The sequence below is a fragment of the Trichomycterus rosablanca genome, chromosome 19 (assembly GCF_030014385.1).
Source record: "Trichomycterus rosablanca isolate fTriRos1 chromosome 19, fTriRos1.hap1, whole genome shotgun sequence".
NCBI lineage: Eukaryota > Metazoa > Chordata > Actinopteri > Siluriformes > Trichomycteridae > Trichomycterus > Trichomycterus rosablanca.
In genome coordinates, this window is record NC_086006.1 from 13,089,410 (window position 1) to 13,109,051 (window position 19,642).

Genomic DNA, 19,642 nt, shown 5'->3' on the forward strand with positions numbered 1-19,642 from the left:
ATAAACAGGATTAACAGAAATCATACAACACAGAATTAAAATGAACTATTTATAGCAATAAATAAATAGATAAATAAGTAAATAATAATAGAGTTATTATTCAGTCCAGTCTGTAATAAAGTCTGTAGTGAGATCTTGACATTCTTGGTGCAAACATGCCAGGTTCCCGTCACATCAGGCAGGAGAAGCATTGTTGGCACGGCAGTCTCGACTTCATTCCATAACCTTGGGTGGGTAAACAGGTTTCCATCAGAACCACCTCGGGGTAAAACAACAGAAAATGTAGTTAAAAAATGTAAAATGCGAGTTGAGTAAAATATCAGTTTTACAGAGAGTTTTAGACTCCGGCACCCCTAATTATTACAGCATAACTAAAAGGGAGAGTGAGCAGGTAACAATCTCATGTATGCTGATTACATTATATTATTGTTCACATCATCATAAGAACTACAGGAGCTGGTATGTCTTTTGAGAAAGCTGTGAAGGAATATACCATACTGATAATTGCAGCAAAAACTAAAGCAATGATCAACTTTGAAGAAGTACTGGAGATTATGGTGAAAGGTAGAAGATTTGAACAAGTAGACTCCTTATATTTTAGAAATACAGTATCAAGTATTGCTGAATGTGCTGGTGAAATGAAGTCAAGAATGGCAATGAGAATGGTGATGGTCAAATTAGCAAGGATATGAAAAAACAAGTGAATTAGCACTATCACCAAGCTATGATTAATGAAAGCCAGTAGCCAGTAGCCACATATGACTGTGAAGCCTTGACACTGAAGAAAGGGATTTAGGCTTTTAAAAACAAGTGCATCAGGAAACTGCTGAAAATTTCACAGAGGAAAATGATGACCACTGACCAAATTTGCAAATTTTGGCCAGAACAGAAAAGGAGATAATAAACCACATAACCCCCAAGTTACATTACTTTGAACATGTGATGAGGCGCCCTCATAACAGTGTTAGCAGTGTTACGATATGACTTTTGGAAGGACTCCGATGAACGGCAGACCAGGAATGAGCTGGATTGACAAGAAGATAGATTACATTATCAGTAGGGCTCCACTAAATTCACAGGAAAATTTGCTTAATTTAACGAACGTTTTTTCAAAAATCACAGATTTCACGGGTTTTCACACCCCCCTCTCTGCGTCCACAGAATTGGTTGGGAGTTACCTGAGTAGTGTTTTTAGCTGCTTTAGACTAAATCATAATTTGAGCTTAATACTTTACTGGCTTGTTCCTTTGAAGCGCAGCACATAGATGATCATGTGTGTAGAGAAGCACACTTTTCCTTTGATTATGGAAACACATGCATCAAACATTGTCAGCACACTACACCACAGAAAAGTCTGTTACACTAGCTTAATATAGTATACATTTATTTTGGAAATGTAGTGGAGTAAAAGTGAAAGTTGACGGAATTGACCTAACTCAAGCACAGTACAGATACTCCAAAAAATACTTAAGTACTGTAACGAAGTATTATTACTTTGTTACATTACACCACTGTCTGTGTGTATGTAAGAGAAGAAAAGAGAGTTTATGAATGTTACCAAAAAATGAGAGATGTGCTGAAGCACATAGCTTAAAGTGAAGATACTGTGTGGTGTGGAGCAATTCCTTTGCTTGTCTTTATTTTTTAAAGGGCTAGTCTCTCATAAAGAGGAAGGAGGTGCCAAATACTGAAGAGTCGAAGCACAAAAAGACTGTTGAAGCACAGTTTCACTGTATTCATCTGTGGTATCTTCTTGCACACAACACACACACACACACACACACACCTCTCTTGCTTATATGGCCATTTGGCAGCAGTTCTCTAAGTGTACGTTGTTCGCTGTCGTCCTCGTCAGTGTTTTGGAGCAATGTTGTTAACGCAACAAGGACCTGTCTTCACCCACTAAGAAGTCAGACTAAACACCTTTATTCCCATCCTGCAGCAACAAAACCTTCAAAGTAAGAACCAGCTCTATATTTAAAACATTATTAGAAAATGGTAACAGTTGTTTCAGGTTGTGCTTTACTGCTAACATGCACTAATGCTTTACTGCTAGCAATATGAACTAATTAAAACAGACAGCACATTCCAAACTGATGGAACAGTAACAACAATGAGGTGCATTACTTATTAGGGTTACATTAAATACCGTATATTACAAATGTTTTTTTATTAACAAATTGTCAAATTGCATGTCTAATAGACGTATTTCCACTTTCCTACTCCTTATATCAATAATTTCCCTTATTAAAGTATAATACCTAAAATCTTTAAATGTTTGTTTAACAAAAAAGTATTTTAGTAATAAAGTGTCAAAGCTGTACTTGCAATACATATCAAAGTATGACACAGAAACAGTAAATATATCTACTTAAACTACTTTCTTGTTAACATTTCAATAAAAAAATTACATTTATGAGACTATTTTGTTTAAGAATTAAATTCTATGGATTTCCCTGATCATATCCAAATACATGCTTGCAGAAATAGTCATGATTAAAAACAATATATAAAAAGCTATATTATAGGTGTAAATGAATTTTGGAAGAAGTCTTTAGAGCATGGAAAGCACAAAAGTTGTTATTTATTTAGTATAATTTTTTTGGAAATTGGTGTTGACATTTACCATTTTGCAAGCTAGTAGGTCATCCAATCTGCTGTTTTTGAGGAAGGGAAATGTGTGTAGGGGAAGTCTGTGAGGCCGGCAAAAATGCTAAAAAGCATGTGTTATTTTCTAAACTGTGTAAATTCTTAAGTCAACAACAAAGCTTTGCTTTGTTGATAACAGTCTGATTAAAATAGTTGAATTCATCATATTAAATTGTTTATAATAAACAGCTCTGCCAACAGAAACATAAGATTCATTTTCTGTTCAGGCCTTTCTCAATATTTTCTTAGCATGGCCTCTAATGTCTTATCTGACATTATTTAACATTAACATTAACATTAACCTTTTACCACTGAAAGCATATAAAAATAACTTATGCTTATTATGATTTTAAAAGTACTGGTTGTGGCTGTTCTAAATCGGTTGCACAATCTCTTTGCTACAATTATCAATTTGTATACTGCTGCTAAAAAAAGTTGTATTTGGGTCTTGAGTCCAAATGACAAAGAGATTTTATTCTGTGGCCACAGACTTTTGACAGAAGTGCCAAGTGCCATAGCTTTTAGATATGTAAGTATGTTTGTATAAGGTATTGTTCAGCTGACTAAAATAAAACTTAAAGTGACTCACCTCAACCCTTAGTGTATAGATATATGCATTTATTTTGTGTGAATGTGCTTGTCTGTCCTGTCATTTTAGATCCTTTTGTATATGCCCTCTTTAGGAATTAATCTGTGCTTCTGTTAGTGGACAGCATATGTAAGGAAACGAGCTGCAGCAGCATAGTGAATGACCACATAAGGACAGGCCTCTCTGCCAGAGCTGTGTAAACAAGAATAAAAAGGCCTGCGTCACTTCCCTGCTACTTATTCTATCTTAGAGCTGACCTAATAAAGTAGGTAGTTAAAGAGAAGTAAAACATAGATTCTATCCGAAAGTATTAAATGCACATGTGTAGGTACTAGCCTACAGCAAGTGTCAGCAGGAGCTAATACTATTCTCACAAATTTTAAACTTATTAACCCTTTATAAACTATTGGCCTATTGACCTTGTGTATTTAACTTTTTAAACCACAAGCTCTAAGACAAAATATGTCACTTTTGCTCTTGTTTTAATTCTCAGGTCAAAAGTTTTGCCTTTTTAATACTCAGTTATGTGTCTTTTTAAAAGCAATCTCTAAGGCCTTAAAACTAAAAAGGTTAACCCTTTATAAACTATTGGCCTATTGACCTTGTGTATTTAACTTTTTAAACCACAAGCTCTAAGACAAAATATGTCACTTTTGCTCTTGTTTTAATTCTCAGGTCAAAAGTTTTGCCTTTTTAATACTCAGTTATGTGTCTTTTTAAAAGCAATCTCTAAGGCTTTAAAACTAAAAAGGTCATATTATTCACACTAGACGGTCTTGAATTTATACAGACTAGCTATTAGCAGGTGCACTTGTCTGTGTGCTTATTTAAATAAATAAATAAAAAAAGTCTGGTATGCAGACTAGGTTTGTTGTGGTGACCCCGAACCCTGAGAGCAGCTGAAAGTACAAAAAAATTATAGGTAAATAAGTGTAGATTGATAGCAATAGCAATTAAAAATAGCAATTCTACACATTTAAAATCGAATTCACAACACAGTAAAGTATGCAAAACTTCAAGGGGTTCGAATACAACCCCATATCAGAAAAAGCTGAGGCAGTATGGAAAATAAAAAAGGCAGTGTTTATTATAATTACTTTGACTTTTATTTCATTGCAGATGGTATAAAGATATTTCATGTTTTGTCTGGCCAATTTCATGTCATTTGTTAATTTACTGCATTTCAGGTAAACAACACATTCTAGAATAAGTTGGAATGAGGGCAATTTAGGACTAGTAATGAGGTTAAAAAACTAAATAATGATGTGATTTTAAACAGGTGATGTCAACAGGTGATTGGAATCATGATGGTACAAAAGCAGTATCTACAAAAGGCTGAGTCTTTGGGGAGCAAAGACAGGCAGATAATTTTCAGTTTGTGAACAAATGCTTAAAAAATATTGATATGTTTAAAAACAATGTTCCTAAAGAAAGAAATTGGAAAAGGGATTTCTACAGTGCATAATTTCATTAAATGATTTAAGGAATCTGGAGGAACTTTAAACACTAAAGGGCAAGGGTGCAAGCCTAAGCTAAACACGTGTGATCTTCGCTCCCTTAGATGGCACTGCATCACAAATCTTTATTCATCAATAGCTGATATAATCACATGGGCAATGGATTACTATGGCAAACCTTTTCAAGCACTACAATACAGAGTTACATTCACAAATACCTCCTAAAACAAAAAGAGAAGTGGCACACAGTAAAAACATGTATTGTGGTCAGACAAATCAGTATTTCAGAAAAAATAGGATGCTGTCTGCTTTGAACCAAAGATGAAAAGGACCATCCAGACTGTTATCAGCAAGTCCAGCCATGCCTTGGTAATGTGTGCAGCATATGATTTTGTATTGTCTTGTTATAAAAAAGCATGGTCATCCCTGCTGTCTTGCAGGCACATATGTTGCTCTGAAATCTCAATGAACTTTCCTGCATTAATGCTGTCATCACAGAAGTGTAAATTATCTTTGCCAAGAACACTTACTCAACTCTGCCTGCACTCCTGACACGTCCCCAACAAAGAATGTGTGGAAAATTTTAAAAGAAAAAATGCAACAACAATCCTGTACTGTTGCACACACATTTGCAGAATAAATGAGACAAAATAACGTTTCTGTGCCAAAACGTCTTTTAAGTGTTGTGAGAAGGAATGGCAAGATTACAAAGTTACAAAATGCTTTATTGGTCTAACTTTTATGTTGCAGGTCTGAAGCGGCTCTGGTTACTCTTTTGGCTTGTGTTGTTTGGCATAGATGTTCTGCTTTAGTTTCTTTCTGGTTCTGACTCATGCTTGTACTCTGACTACATCTTCTGGTTTTGCCCTTTGCTGTATTAAAACATCTCTTAATTTTAAACTCCTGTCTGTAACGTTACAGGTGCAAGCAAACATATTAAACCCCCAAAGCAAATTAGAAATGACTTTTTTTCTGCAGAGCAAGATTTTGCTTTAAATTAAGGTTTTATTAGTTGCATGATATAGCATATAAACAAAGAAAATGGATGATGTAGCATTTTAGAGTAGCATGATATTTTGTTAATATTACCATGCCACAGTTATTTAATCCCTACAGAATATTACTTATCTTAAAACCTACTGCAAAGTCTGTATGACCCAAAGTTGGCTTTCAACATGATTGGACCATTGGCAACATTTTTAAACTCCCCATCTAACCTCAAGAAACACACTGATGTAAGTTTGATTAACCAAGTGAAGCCGCTGCATCATAGTTTTTATTTCTAATGATTAGCATTAAGATTGTTCAGATATCTAGCTAACATTTTCAATCACATTCGAATGACATATATAATGTTCCACTTCATTTTGTTGGAATTAATTCAGTGCAAAACTCTTGAAGACATGTCCATAATTTTCAAAAACCCACCTGCAGACAAATATTTCTTCAGGTAACTTATGTATTAAACCGGCAGAGGAAAGATTCATGCTATTCAGGAAAATGCACGTCTTTAAAAGTGTCATATGTTTTGTTGAACTCTCAACAAAGTTATTTATTAATGAATTAATAATTAATTAATTCCGCCAAGATTCAGTGGTTATAGGTTTTTGGGCTATATCTATGACTTGACCCAAATCAGAATAAAGTTGGGACAGTATAGAAAATGCAAATAAATACATTTACTTCATACATTTAGATTTTTGGCATTTAGCAGAAATCCAGAGCGACTTACAGAAGTGCTTCCAAAGCAGACATTATATTACTCTAGTTTAAGTAGACAACAGTCCAAGAATAGAAATCTTTTTTGTGCAAAAAATGAATGAGTACATGTCAGCTTAAGTCATGTCAGTAAAGAAGGTTTTTAATTGTCTTTTGAAGACAAGCTGCTTTGGCTGCATGAAGCTTCTCAGTAACAGCCACAAAAGCTGTTTCTGTGGAGTGTGCTGCCTAGAAGCCAGACGGATATGGATCGTGGAGGTCATTCTGAATGATAAAAAGAGATAGTTGGTTGTAGACAGCTCGTTCAAGAATTTTGGATAGAAAAGAGAGGAGTGAAATTGGTCTGTATTTGTTAATGTTTGTGGTGTCTATTGTAGGTTTCTTAAGAAGGGGGATGACCTGTGCCTTCTTGAAAGCTGTAGGGACAACATCTGATGTCAGGGAGTTGTTGATAATGGGTGTGATGACGGCTATTAGGTCCTGTGAGATGTCTTTGAGGAGAGTAGATGGTATAGGGTTAAGTGTACATGTAGTGGGATTGCTGGATGAGAGAAGCTGTTCAACCTCATCGGTGGTGAGTGGAGTAAAGCTGGTGAGTGTGTTAGTGGATTGAGGGTTAGTTGAAAGTGTGACAGTCGGAAAAAAGGATTGACTGATTTTATCAATCTTTTCCTGAAAGAATGTTCCAAAGTCAGTAGCAGTAAGGGAGACATATGGGGGAGAAGGAGAAGGGTTTAGAAATGAAGAAAAGATAGCATGAACTTTGCATGGATCAGTAGCAAATTGTTCGAGTTTGGTTTTGTAAAAAGATGTTTTTACAGCAGTCACATCAGATTAGAACCTGGACAGTAGTGAGTGGTAGGAGAGGAAATCAGCATTAAGCTTAAATTTCCTCCACTATCTCAAAGCTGCCCTTAATTCCTTTAATGGTAAGAAAGATGTTAGAGATTAGTAAAGGAGAGGACAGAGATACCCCTTTTCCACCAAGGCGGATCCGGCTCCGTTCCAGTTCGCGAACTTGATTTTGAACCGGTTCCGCGTGTTTCCACCGAAAAAAAGAGGTTCCAGACAGCAGAGCACTTATAACCAGTAAAAACAGAGAGAAGTTTAGTGTTTCTGTGTAGTACTTTTAGTACAATAAGCCACATTATATTTTTTTAGGTGAAGCTTTTTGCGGATTCAGAACCCCGAGCTGCATAAACAACACACGTGAAGTTAATACGGCTAAACACAGATATATGTTGAGCTTTTAGAGTGGATTTGATAGTTATTTCACACAAATGGATGTTCGTGTCGTGGAACTTTAGTGATGTTTTATCGCTCAATCCGAGCGCTGAGCAAATCGGCTATTTGCGCCAAGGGTTGTGGTGAGAGCGAAGCGCAAAATGCTTCTCATGTCAATGAACTAAAGAAAACAACAACTGCAACAAACACGTCAACATCTTCTTATCACCAATAGATGAGCAATGCTTTTTGCATAAAAATCTGTAACAACAGCACAAATACTCGCAGGTAATCTACACAATCCGCCATCATGTTACTACTCTTTACTTTCGTTGTGTAACGCCCACCGTTGATGACGCAGGCTTGGTTCCCAAAAACTGGTGGAAACGCGGGTCAGTTCTCTACAAAACACCAAGGTTCGAAGAAACCTGAACAGAACCAGCTCTAGAACCAAAGTTCATCACATCTGCTGGACAAGTGTGATGAACTTTGGGGGACAGCCAAGTGTTGTTCCTGGCATTTTTCCTGGAGTTGGCAAGCTGGGAAGATCATGTCGGTTGTACCACGGCCAGCGCGAAATCCACACTGGCTCTCGGGAAGAAGGCCACACTCGAGGTGGGACAGGAGGCGGTTGAGGAGCACATGGGCCAGGATCTTGCCAGCTATGGACAGGAGGGATATTCCTCTGTGGTTGTTGCAGGATTGGCGGTTACCTTTCCCCTTATAGATATAGGAGCGTGATCTGCTGCGTCATGACTGGGCCTCCTGCCTTTTATACTTCCGCAGGAATGGCGTCTGGTCCAGGTGCTTTGCCGCTGGTCAGTTGCTTCACAGCTGAGCTCGTGCTCAGTGGGTGGAACATCAAGTTTATGGTTGACTTCCACCTGAGGCAGGCGGGCAATGGCCTCATCATTGATGATTGCAGGGCGACTGTTCCAGGATCAGCTTCTTTTCTGTCAAGAGCTGTAACCCATCTGCGCTGAGGAGGGGTGAGGATCCAGAGGCAAGGTCCATAGACAGTGTTGAAGGTGTCATAGCCATGAATCTCATCTGCTTTCTTATTAAAAGCAATGTGTTTTCTGTGCACACCAGAACGACACTGCATCAACCTCCAAAAAGGATGCTTTCCAAAGTCCGGAAGCAGCTTCGGGTGATGCAGGACATGTGCTCTGAGCTACCTGTGTGCAGGTTTGTGACTGCAGCTCGAGTGAATCCACACTTGCTGGTTCGCCACTCACCCATCGCCCATATACATATAGTTTTTTTTAAATAATCACTTCTGTAAAATTTTTTAGGAAATTACCTGCCACATCTTCAAATCATGTCTTGTAGTTAAGTAAGATTTTTTTTTTAAATTCAAAAATTGACTTTCAATTTTAGAAAAGAAGAAGCTTGACACAACTGTTAAAGAGTTGGCTATATGGCCAAATTGCGCTCTTAAACTGTTGCACATCTTGGAATGGAACAAAATAAAAACTGAAACACTACATAACTTGGTATCCTCGGTGCCAAAATGTCTTTTAAGTGTGGTGAAAAGCAATGGCAACATTACAAAGTGGAAATGCTTTACTGTCCCAACTTTTTTGGAATGTGTTGCAGGCCTGAAATGCAGGAATGGATGTTTATTCATAAATGAAATTAACCAGACAAAACATGAAATCTCAGGTTCATACTGTCTGCAATTAAACAAAAGTCAAAGCAAATGTAGGAAACTCTGTGTTTTTTTTTATTTGCATTTTCCATGATGTCCCAAATTTTTTTGAATCTGATTTGTGGTTGTATTATACACTGCCTGGCCAAAAAAAGGTCACACACTCTAATATTTCGTTGCATGCATTCGCTGTCGCATCGTTTCCACAAGCTTCTGCAATGTCACAACATTTATTTCTGTCCAGAGTTGCATTAATTTTTCCCAAAAATCTTGTATTGATGATGGGAGATTTGGACCATTGCGCAAAGTCTTCTCCAGCACATCCCAAAGATTCTCAATGGGGTTCTGTTCTGGACTCTGTGGTGGCCAATCCATTTGTGAAAATGATGTCCCATGCTCCCTGAACCACTCTTTCACAATTTGAGCCCGATGAATCCTATAACGTTAACATAACATAACGTTGCTGAACCAAGACCTGACCAACTGCAGCAACCCCAGATCATAGCACTGCCCCCACAGGCTTGTACGGTAGGCACTAGGCATGATGGGTGCATCACTTCAGCTGCCTCTCTTCTTACCCTGTTGCACCCATCACTCTTGAACAGGGTAAATCTGGACTCATCAGACCACATGACCTTCTTCCATTGCTCCACAGTCCAATCTTTATGCTCCCTAGCAAATTGAAGCCATTTTTGCCGGTTAGCCTCACTGACAAGTGGTTTTCTTAAGGCTACACAGCTGTTTAGTCCCAATCCCTTGAGTTCCCTTCACATTGTGCATGTGGAAATGCTCTTACTTTCACTATTAAACATATCCCTGAGTTCTACTGTAGTTTTTCTACAATTTGATTTCACCAAACGTTTAAGTGATTGTCGATCACGATCATTCAAGATTTTTTTCCGACCACATTCCTTCCTCGAAGATGATGTTTCCCCACTGTCCTTCCACTTTTTAATAATGCGTTGGACAGTTCTTAACCCGATTTTAGTAGTTTCAGCAATCTCCTTAGATGTTTTCTCTGCTTGATGCATGCCAATAATTTGACCCTTCTGAAACAGATTAACATCTTTTCCACGACCACAGAATGTGTCTTTCGACATGGTTGTTTAACAAATGAGAAGCTACTCACTGCATCAGTTAGGGTTAAATAACTTGTTGCCAGCTGAAACATAATCAACAATGCAGTAATTATCCAATGGGAGGCTCTTACCTATTTGCTTAGTTAAATCCAGGTGGTGACCTTTTTTTTGGCCAGGCAGTGTACAATTACCTTTAGGGTTCCCTTTAACAAATAAAATGATGTTTACAATCTCCCTGTCACCACTGATAAAGCGCACAGTTGTACCATTATACTGAGGTATGACTCCACTGTACAACTTGAACACAGGACCCTAAAAGACAGCAGGATTTCTCTAAGACTGCAAGGGAAGCTCAGCTTCCCCTAAAATGTCAACAATTAAATGGTCAAATATGTACAGTTGTGTTAACATTTCATTGACTACAAATGCGTTAGAACACGTTCATCTTGAAGACGAGTTCGTTCAGAATCAGCTACTTATCACAAATCTCTGACTCGATTTTGTTAACTCCCGTAGCGTCAATGCATTTGCCCGTAGAAGCTGAGCGTCTATTCACTTCAATGGGACTGCATGGAACGGTTTTTTTCATTGCTTCGAAACTCGCCGGTCATTGGATAAATGCCACGATTTTGTCCCGCCCCCAGACACTAAGCATCTCTGGGGGTGAATGGAGCTGTGGGCGGGTCTGGATGCGGAGCTTCTGCAAGATGATTGGAGGATCAGTCGAAAGGCTGAATCCCGTTTTTATTGACAGCTATTTTGAGATCTACACGTCACTTAATCACTGGTAGCTTCAGTCCCATCGCGGATTTTGCGAGTGAAGTTGAAAGACAAACTGCAACCAATTTCTTGGTATTTGCTTGGTGAAATTACTTGACCATTTCCATTGTTCATTGTGTAATAAAACACACTCATAGTATTTGTTTCAGGACAGGTCAAGTCCCTGGAAAAGACGCCTACTTGGTACGATTGGATCACAGGCCATTTTCTTGAGAAGGAATGGAGGGCAGAATTTATGTATAAATAAATTGACAAATTTTATGATGTAAGCCGACAATGAACTGCTTTCCAGCACTGGCATGTGAACTTAGATCCCCAGTCTGACACCGAATCACTAGGTAAGCCATGGATGTGAACCAGCACAACAACTCTAGAACAATCTCGGCAGTCATTTTGGCTCAGAAGAGTTGCTAAAGTGATGGATGAACTGCCTGAAATTAGCAAAAGAATTTTAAAGACTCCTGCTGTAAATAAGAATGTTGTCAGGATAGACGAATATGTACTGCCTAAGTGCTTCCTGGAGTACCTCACTACTGGAAGATAACATGGACAGTAATGAGCCCAAAGGGCATTAACCTGTATTTGCAGTGGTCTGACCAGGTGATGAAAGCTGGTATCTCCCTGCCATACACTTATCAGGTTGTATGTGCTGTGCAGGTCCTGTCCAGAATTCATTAGAGACAGAGAGTGGCAATCTTTAATGGTAAATTTGTTTAGAGCCTGGTAGTCAATGCAAGAACACAGGTACCTGTCTTTTTTTCTTTACAAAAAAGAAGCCAGCACTGGCCTAGAGATACCTAGAGATGAAGAAGGCCAAATGTACCTTAGAGCCTCCTGGATGTATTTCTCCAACGCCTTTTGCTCAGGGGCAGACAGTGAACACATGGCACCGATGCACTATGGGAAGAAGGCCAGTATGATGCTTTGGGCAATGTTCTGCTGGGAAACCCTGGATCCTACCATCCATGTGGATGTTACTTTGACACGTACCACCTACCTAAGCGTTGCTGCAGACCATGTACACCCTTTCACGGAAACAGTACTACTCTGATGGCTGTGGCCTCTTTCAGCAGAATAATGCGCCCAGCCACAAAGCACAAATGGTTCAGGAATGGTTTGAGGAGCACAACAACGAGTTTGAGGTGTTGACTTTGCATCCAAACTCCCCAGATCTCAATCCAATCAAGCATCTGTGGGATGTGCTGGTCAAACAAGTCCGATCCATGGAGGCCCCACCTCGCAACTTACAGGAGTTAAGGATCTGCTGCTAACATCTTGGTGCCAACATCTAGGAGTCCATGCTTCGATGGGTCAGGGCTGTCTTGGCAGCAAAAGGGGGACCAACACAATACTGGGAATTAATGTGGTCATAATGTTATGCTTCACACGTTTATATACTGTATATATAAACATTATGCTACAGTGAACCACCCTGATCATTAGGCTCCCCAGCCACCTCCAGGAAATTGCTCTCAACCCAGTAACCTTTTGATGGGAAACCGGGCCACTGTAGGGACTTTGTGTTGCTGTTCTTACTGGCTTTCAAAGCACCAGCCTTTGTGTTTTCTCACCAGGTGCTCAAAGAATGTCCATATTATTGCCCTGTTACCTGGGCCACCACTAACTGGGGATTTTCAGTCTGATCTGTGCTCTTTTATGGACCAGTTTACCAAGGAACTTGCTCTATGGACAGAAAAAGTCCACCTTCCCACTCCTTTGTATTTGGCAGGGCCACCAGTTTGTGGCTGACTATGCTGTTATGTTCCATATTCACCCTTACATTACCATCTGCTGGTATAGTGGAGGAGTCTATGGAGACTTTTTTTTAAACTACAGATCTGTGTTCAGGTTGTACATTGGAGTCATACCTCAGTATGACGGTACAACTGTGTGCTTCATCAGGGGTGACTGGGAGATTGCAAACATCATTTTATTTGTTAAAGGGAACCCTAAGGGTAATTGTATAATACAACCCCAAATCTGATTAACAAATTAAATAAAGTTGAGCAGACAGAACATCTTTGGTTCAAACCGTCTGCAATTAAATAAAAATCAAGGTAAATGTAAGGAACACTACATTTTATTATTACAAATAATAAAATTTTTATTTTTATTATTTTATAATATATATATATATATATATATATATATATATATATATATATATATATATATATATATATATATATATATATATATACAGTGTATCACAAAAGTGAGTACACCCCTCACATTTCTGCAAATATTTTATTATATCTTTTCATGGGACAACACTATAGAAATAAAACTTGGATATAACTTAGAGTAGTCAGTGTACAACTTGTATAGCAGTGTAGATTTACTGTCTTCTGAAAATAACTCAACACACAGCCATTAATGTCTAAATGGCTGGCAACATAAGTGAGTACACCCCACAGTGAACATGTCCAAATTGTGCCCAAAGTGTCAATATTTTGTGTGACCACCATTATTATCCAGCACTGCCTTAACCCTCCTGGGCATGGAATTCACCAGAGCTGCACAGGTTGCTACTGGAATCCTCTTCCACTCCTCCATGATGACATCACGGAGCTGGTGGATGTTAGACACCTTGAACTCCTCCACCTTCCACTTGAGGATGCGCCACAGGTGCTCAATTGGGTTTAGTCCATCACCTTTACCTTCAGCTTCCTCAGCAAGGCAGTTGTCATCTTGGAGGTTGTGTTTGGGGTCGTTATCCTGTTGGAAAACTGCCATGAGGCCCAGTTTTCGAAGGGAGTGGATCATGCTCTGTTTCAGAATGTCACAGTACATGTTGGAATTCATGTTTCCCTCAATGAACTGCAGCTCCCCAGTGCCAGCAACACTCATGCAGCCCAAGACCATGATGCTACCACCACCATGCTTGACTGTAGGCAAGATACAGTTGTCTTGGTACTTCTCACCAGGGCGCCGCCACACATGCTGGACACCATCTGAGCCAAACAAGTTTATCTTGGTCTCGTCAGACCACAGGGCATTCCAGTAATCCATGTTCTTGGACTGCTTGTCTTCAGAAAACTGTTTGCGGGCTTTCTTGTGCGTCAGCTTCCTTCTGGGATGACGACCATGCAGACCGAGTTGATGCAGTGTGCGGTGTATGGTCTGAGCACTGACAGGCTGACCTCCCACGTCTTCAACCTCTGCAGCAATGCTGGCAGCACTCATGTGTCTATTTTTTAAAGCCAACCTCTGGATATGACGCCGAACACGTGGACTCAACTTCTTTGATCGACCCTGGCGAAGTCTGTTCCGAGTGGAACCTGTCCTGGAAAACCGCTGTATGACCTTGGCCACCATGCTGTAGCTCAGTTTCAGGGTGTTAGCAATCTTCTTATAGCCCAGGCCATCTTTGTGGAGAGCAACAATTCTATTTCTCACATCCTCAGAGAGTTCTTTGCCATGAGGTGCCATGTTGAATATCCAGTGGCCAGTATGAGAGAATTGTACCCAAAACACCAAATTTAACAGCCCTGCTCCCCATTTACACCTGGGACCTTGACACATGACACCAGGGAGGGACAACGACACATTTGGGCACAATTTGGACATGTTCACTGTGGGGTGTACTCACTTATGTTGCCAGCCATTTAGACATTAATGGCTGTGTGTTGAGTTATTTTCAGAAGACAGTAAATCTACACTGCTATACAAGTTGTACACTGACTACTCTAAGTTATATCCAAGTTTCATGTCTATAGTGTTGTCCCATGAAAAGATATAATCAAATATTTGCAAAAATGTGAGGGGTGTACTCACTTTTGTGATACACTGTATATATACAGGGGTTGGACAAAATAACTGAAACACCTGTCATTTTAGTGTGGGAGGTTTCATGGCTAAATTGGACCAGTCTGGTGGCCAATCTTCATTAACTGCACATTGCACCAGTAAGAGCAGAGTGTGAAGGTTCAGTTAGCAGGGTAAGAGCACAGTTTTGCTCAAAATATTGCAATGCACACAACATTATGGGTGACATACCAGAGTTCAAAAGAGGACAAATTGTTGGTGCACGTCTTGCTGGCGCATCTGTGACCAAGACAGCAAGTCTTTGTGATGTATCAAGAGCCACGGTATCCAGGGTAATGTCAGCATACCACCAAGGAGGACAAACCACATCCAACAGGATTAACTGTGGACGCAAGAGGAAGCTGTCTGAAAGGGATGTTCGGGTGCTAACCCGGATTGTATCCAAAAAACATAAAACCACGGCTGCCCAAATCACGGCAGAATTAAATGTGCACCTCAACTCTCCTGTTTCCACCAGAACTGTCCGTCGGGAGCTCCACAGGGTCAATATACACGGCCGGGCTGCTATAGCCAAACCTTTGGTCACTCGTGCCAATGCCAAACGTCGGTTTCAATGGTGCAAGGAGCGCAAATCTTGGGCTGTGGACAATGTGAAACATGTATTGTTCTCTGATGAGTCCACCTTTACTGTTTTCCCCACATCCGGGAGAGTTACGGTGTGGAGAAGCCCCAAAGAAGCGTACCACCCAGACTGTTGCATGCCCAGAGTAAAGCATGGGGGTGGATCAGTGATGGTTTGGGCTGCCATATCATGGCATTCCCTTGGCCCAATACTTGTGCTAGATGGGCGCGTCACTGCCAAGGACTACCGAACCATTCTGGAGGACCATGTGCATCCAATGGCGGTGCCGTGTATCAGGATGACAATGCACCAATACACACAGCAAGACTGGTGAAAGATTGGTTTGATGAACATGAAAGTGAAGTTGAACATCTCCCATGGCCTGCACAGTCACCAGATCTAAATATTATTGAGCCACTTTGGGGTGTTTTGGAGAAGCGAGTCAGGAAACGTTTTCCTCCACCAGCATCACGTAGTGACCTGGCCACTATCCTGCAAGAAGAATGGCTTAAAATCCCTCTGACCACTGTGCAGGACTTGTATATGTCATTTCCAAGACGAATTGACGCTGTATTGTCCGCAAAAGGAGGCCCTACACCATACTAATAAATTATTGTGGTCTAAAACCAGGTGTTTCAGTTATTTTGTCCAACCCCTGTATATATATATACACATTTTCATTTCACCATGTATATAGTGAAGGTTTTGAGTACTATAAGGTTTGCTTGGCCCCACAAAATTACACAATATATGATGGAATCAGTATGCGTGAAACAGGTGCAATATATACAAAGTTTATTATTAATATAATATTTAAGTATTATACAATTACCTTTAGCTCTCCCTTTCACACATAAAACGACATTTGCAGTCTCCCAGTCACCACTGATGAAATGCACAGTTATATCGTTATACTAAGGTATGACTCCACTGATTTTACAACTTGATCACAGGTCTGTTGTAGAACAGTGGACGACTTTATATATCTATGTTTCCAGCTCTCTTCGGTGTTGTTGGTATAACGTCAGCAAAACCTAGTGAGCTTGGTCTACTGCCAAAATATGCAGCTGCCTCAGATTCTAAGGATTCTATTCTGCATTTGTCCGCCATATTTGTAACTTTTTTGTGAGAAAAGTTGTGCCGCACCGATTGCTGGGATCGCTTTTTCCGCTAAGAAAGCATTGGATGCTCCCTCGTTATTCAGTCAAAATACCATTCAAATTTAAGGTACCTTACTAGGCAGCATTTTAAGGCATCTAAGAATTTGAACAGCCTTCTTTTAGGGAGCGCGCGTAGGATGCCGTAAAATGCTGTCTATGTAGAGAGCTGGTTAACAAGTGAGCTGTATCTAATCTGCACAGCGCTCCATAGCACTTTTAGCGGCAAACAATATCATATGATTTACTGCCTATTAAAGCCTACAGCTGTATTAACTATGCTACAGTATGGCAGTATATGAAAAATCCATACCGTCATGGAAATTTTTTTATCCCCAATTCACCTCACTTGCATATCTTTGGACTGTGGGAGGAAACCGGAGCTCCCGGAGGAAACCCATGCAGACATGGGAAGAACAACTGTGTTGTAATGTTTTGCAGGTATCAAGGGAGGAATGAGTATATAATTACAAAAATCAGTTCAAGTAAAACAAGATGAAATATTTTTGTTTTTACCAACTGTCCAATTGGATTTATAATATACAGTAGAATAAATTTACAATATATTAAATTACATTTTAAATTAAAAACATCTATTTTTTTATTTATTTGGATTTTTTAACATCACGTTTTACACACTTTGGTTACAATTATGACAGATACTCGTAACACAAGATTCATCAGTTCACAAGTTTTAATGTCAAACACAGTCATGGAAAATTTTGTATCTCCAGTTCACCTCACCTGCATGTCTTTGGACTGTGGGAGGAAACTGGAGCTCCTGGAGAAAACTCACACAGACAAGGGGAGAACATGCAAACTCCACACAGAAAGGACCACCCCACCTGGGGATTGAACCCAGGACCTTCTTGCTGTGAGGCAACAGTTCTATCCACTGTGCTGCCCCTTAAAAACATCTAAATTGTTTCCAGAGTATACATAACCAAATGTTTTCCCTTAATTGTCACAGGGCTGATGTGAGTGAAATGGAAGGCTATTCAAAAAGATTTAGACATACCGGCTCTTTGAAAAAGACAGAAGATGACTCTGAAAGCAGGGACTACAAGAAGGTCAGTTTTAGGAACATACGTTACCAGTGATTTTAATCATTAATAATTTAAGCTGCACTAAGGAAAATACTTGAGTTTGATACATATTCTGAAACACTACAGGATATATTCTCAGCTTGGTTTGCTATCAGACTACTTTGGTTTTTAACAGAAGTTAAATGCACAAAAGAATTTCTTTCTTTTTGTATTAAATTTGGAGAAATAACTTGTTATATTAGTTAGCTATTTAAATTGTTCTTGTGTGATTGGTGAACACTGGACAGTTGAAAATATTTAAAATTTGCTTTAACATTGTTGCATAAAATATGTATGAAATATATAAAATGTTAAATATGTATAAAATATTTAGAAAATATGTATTTTTATTCATTTAAAATTATTTATGCTGATTTGCTGAATTATTTAAGTTTGCAAATTAATGGATGCAATGGTGTTGAATATTGCTGATTGCAACTGCATAGCAATTTAGCAACATGACTATGTGTTGGGGCACATTTTATAAGCAAATTGACCTTTATGCTTTGCTATTTTTTGCCAGTTGTATGAGAAGGCACTGACAGAAAATGAGAAGCTTAAAACTTGCCTGGAAGACAGCAAGCATGAGCTGGCCAAAATCCGTTCACAGCTAGATAAAGTCACACAGGTAAGTTACACTTTGCCAAATAGAGAGGAACAGTTTTACTAACTATAAAGATTAAGATATTTGGAAACTTAATTCAGGTTTTGGTTATTTTTTAGTTATTGGTAGCTAATTAAACACCACAGAGTTTTATATTAGCTAGTATGTATGCTTTATTAACTGTTTTATACTGTTTTATTGCTATGTAAACAAAAAAAGTCAGTAGCAAACAGTTTATTACAAAGGCTAAAGAAACATATTGATCAGAAAATAAAGATGCAGCCAATATCTTGAAGCTTCTCCTCAGAACATTAGTGTAGTTATTATAAGATAGTAAGCAGATTTTAATATGCAGTCTGACACCATATTTAACACAAGCTTCAGTTTGTAATGTTCGTGCGTAATAGTTCTTCACCGTTCCATGAGTAGCAAATTTGTTGATAACATTTCAAACTGTTAAAACTGTTCAGTGAACATTGATGTATTAAATGCAGTAAAATGGTGATTATATCCCTCTCTCCCTTCAAATTAAAATCTACAACAAAATAAAGTACACAAAAAGTCAAAGAGTCAAAATATTTTCTAAATTCACTGAAAGGAGATATTCAAGCAATTTGAATGTTTATCTGAATTGGATAAGCCTAAGAAGGAAGGAGGGTAAGTGGTGTTGGGATGCATGATGGTAGGGGTTTGGGATGCATTAGGGTAGAAGTGGATGCTATGCGTAAGGGTAGAATGTTATGGGGATGCATTCATTGTCTGTTTTACCACCACTTCATCCTATTCAGTGTTGTGGTGTGTCTAAATGACCGGACGAATGGCAGGAAATACCCTGGACAGGTCACCAGTCCATCATGGGGAAAACATACATACATACATTCACACACACACTTGTACCTAGGGGACTTTTTAGTATCTCCAGTTAACCTAACTGCATGTCTTTGGACTGTGAGAGGAACCCAGAGCAGCACCCGTCAGAAACCCACACAGACACAGGAGGAACATGCAAACTCCACACAGAAAAGAACCCAGACCTCTCCACCTGGGAATCGAAACCAGGACCTTGTTGCTGTGAGGCGACAGTGCTACCTACCAAGCCAACACGCCACCTGGTTGGAATGCAACAACAACAAAATACTATTATACTGTGCTCAAAACAGTATCTCTGGCATTTGTCAAAATCGAATTTAGTCGAAATCTATCCATTTCAAATGTGTGCGTAGGTGTGTGTGTGTGTGTGTGTGTGTACGTGTGCAGA

General features: G+C 39.2%; 1 protein-coding gene across 1 annotated transcript in view; it reads left to right on the forward strand.

The window, feature by feature from the left end:
- The first annotated feature begins 1,775 nt into the window (after window positions 1–1,775).
- The window catches only part of LOC134333974 (protein phosphatase 1 regulatory subunit 12B), a 56,504-nt gene continuing 38,637 nt past the window's right edge, over window positions 1,776–19,642 (forward strand). The window contains exons 1-3 of the mRNA XM_063016147.1: window positions 1,776–1,958; window positions 17,666–17,765; window positions 18,304–18,408. Coding sequence (XP_062872217.1) covers window positions 17,682–17,765; window positions 18,304–18,408 — 189 coding nt within the window. The 5' untranslated portion in view covers window positions 1,776–1,958; window positions 17,666–17,681. The remainder of the gene's footprint in view (window positions 1,959–17,665; window positions 17,766–18,303; window positions 18,409–19,642) is intronic.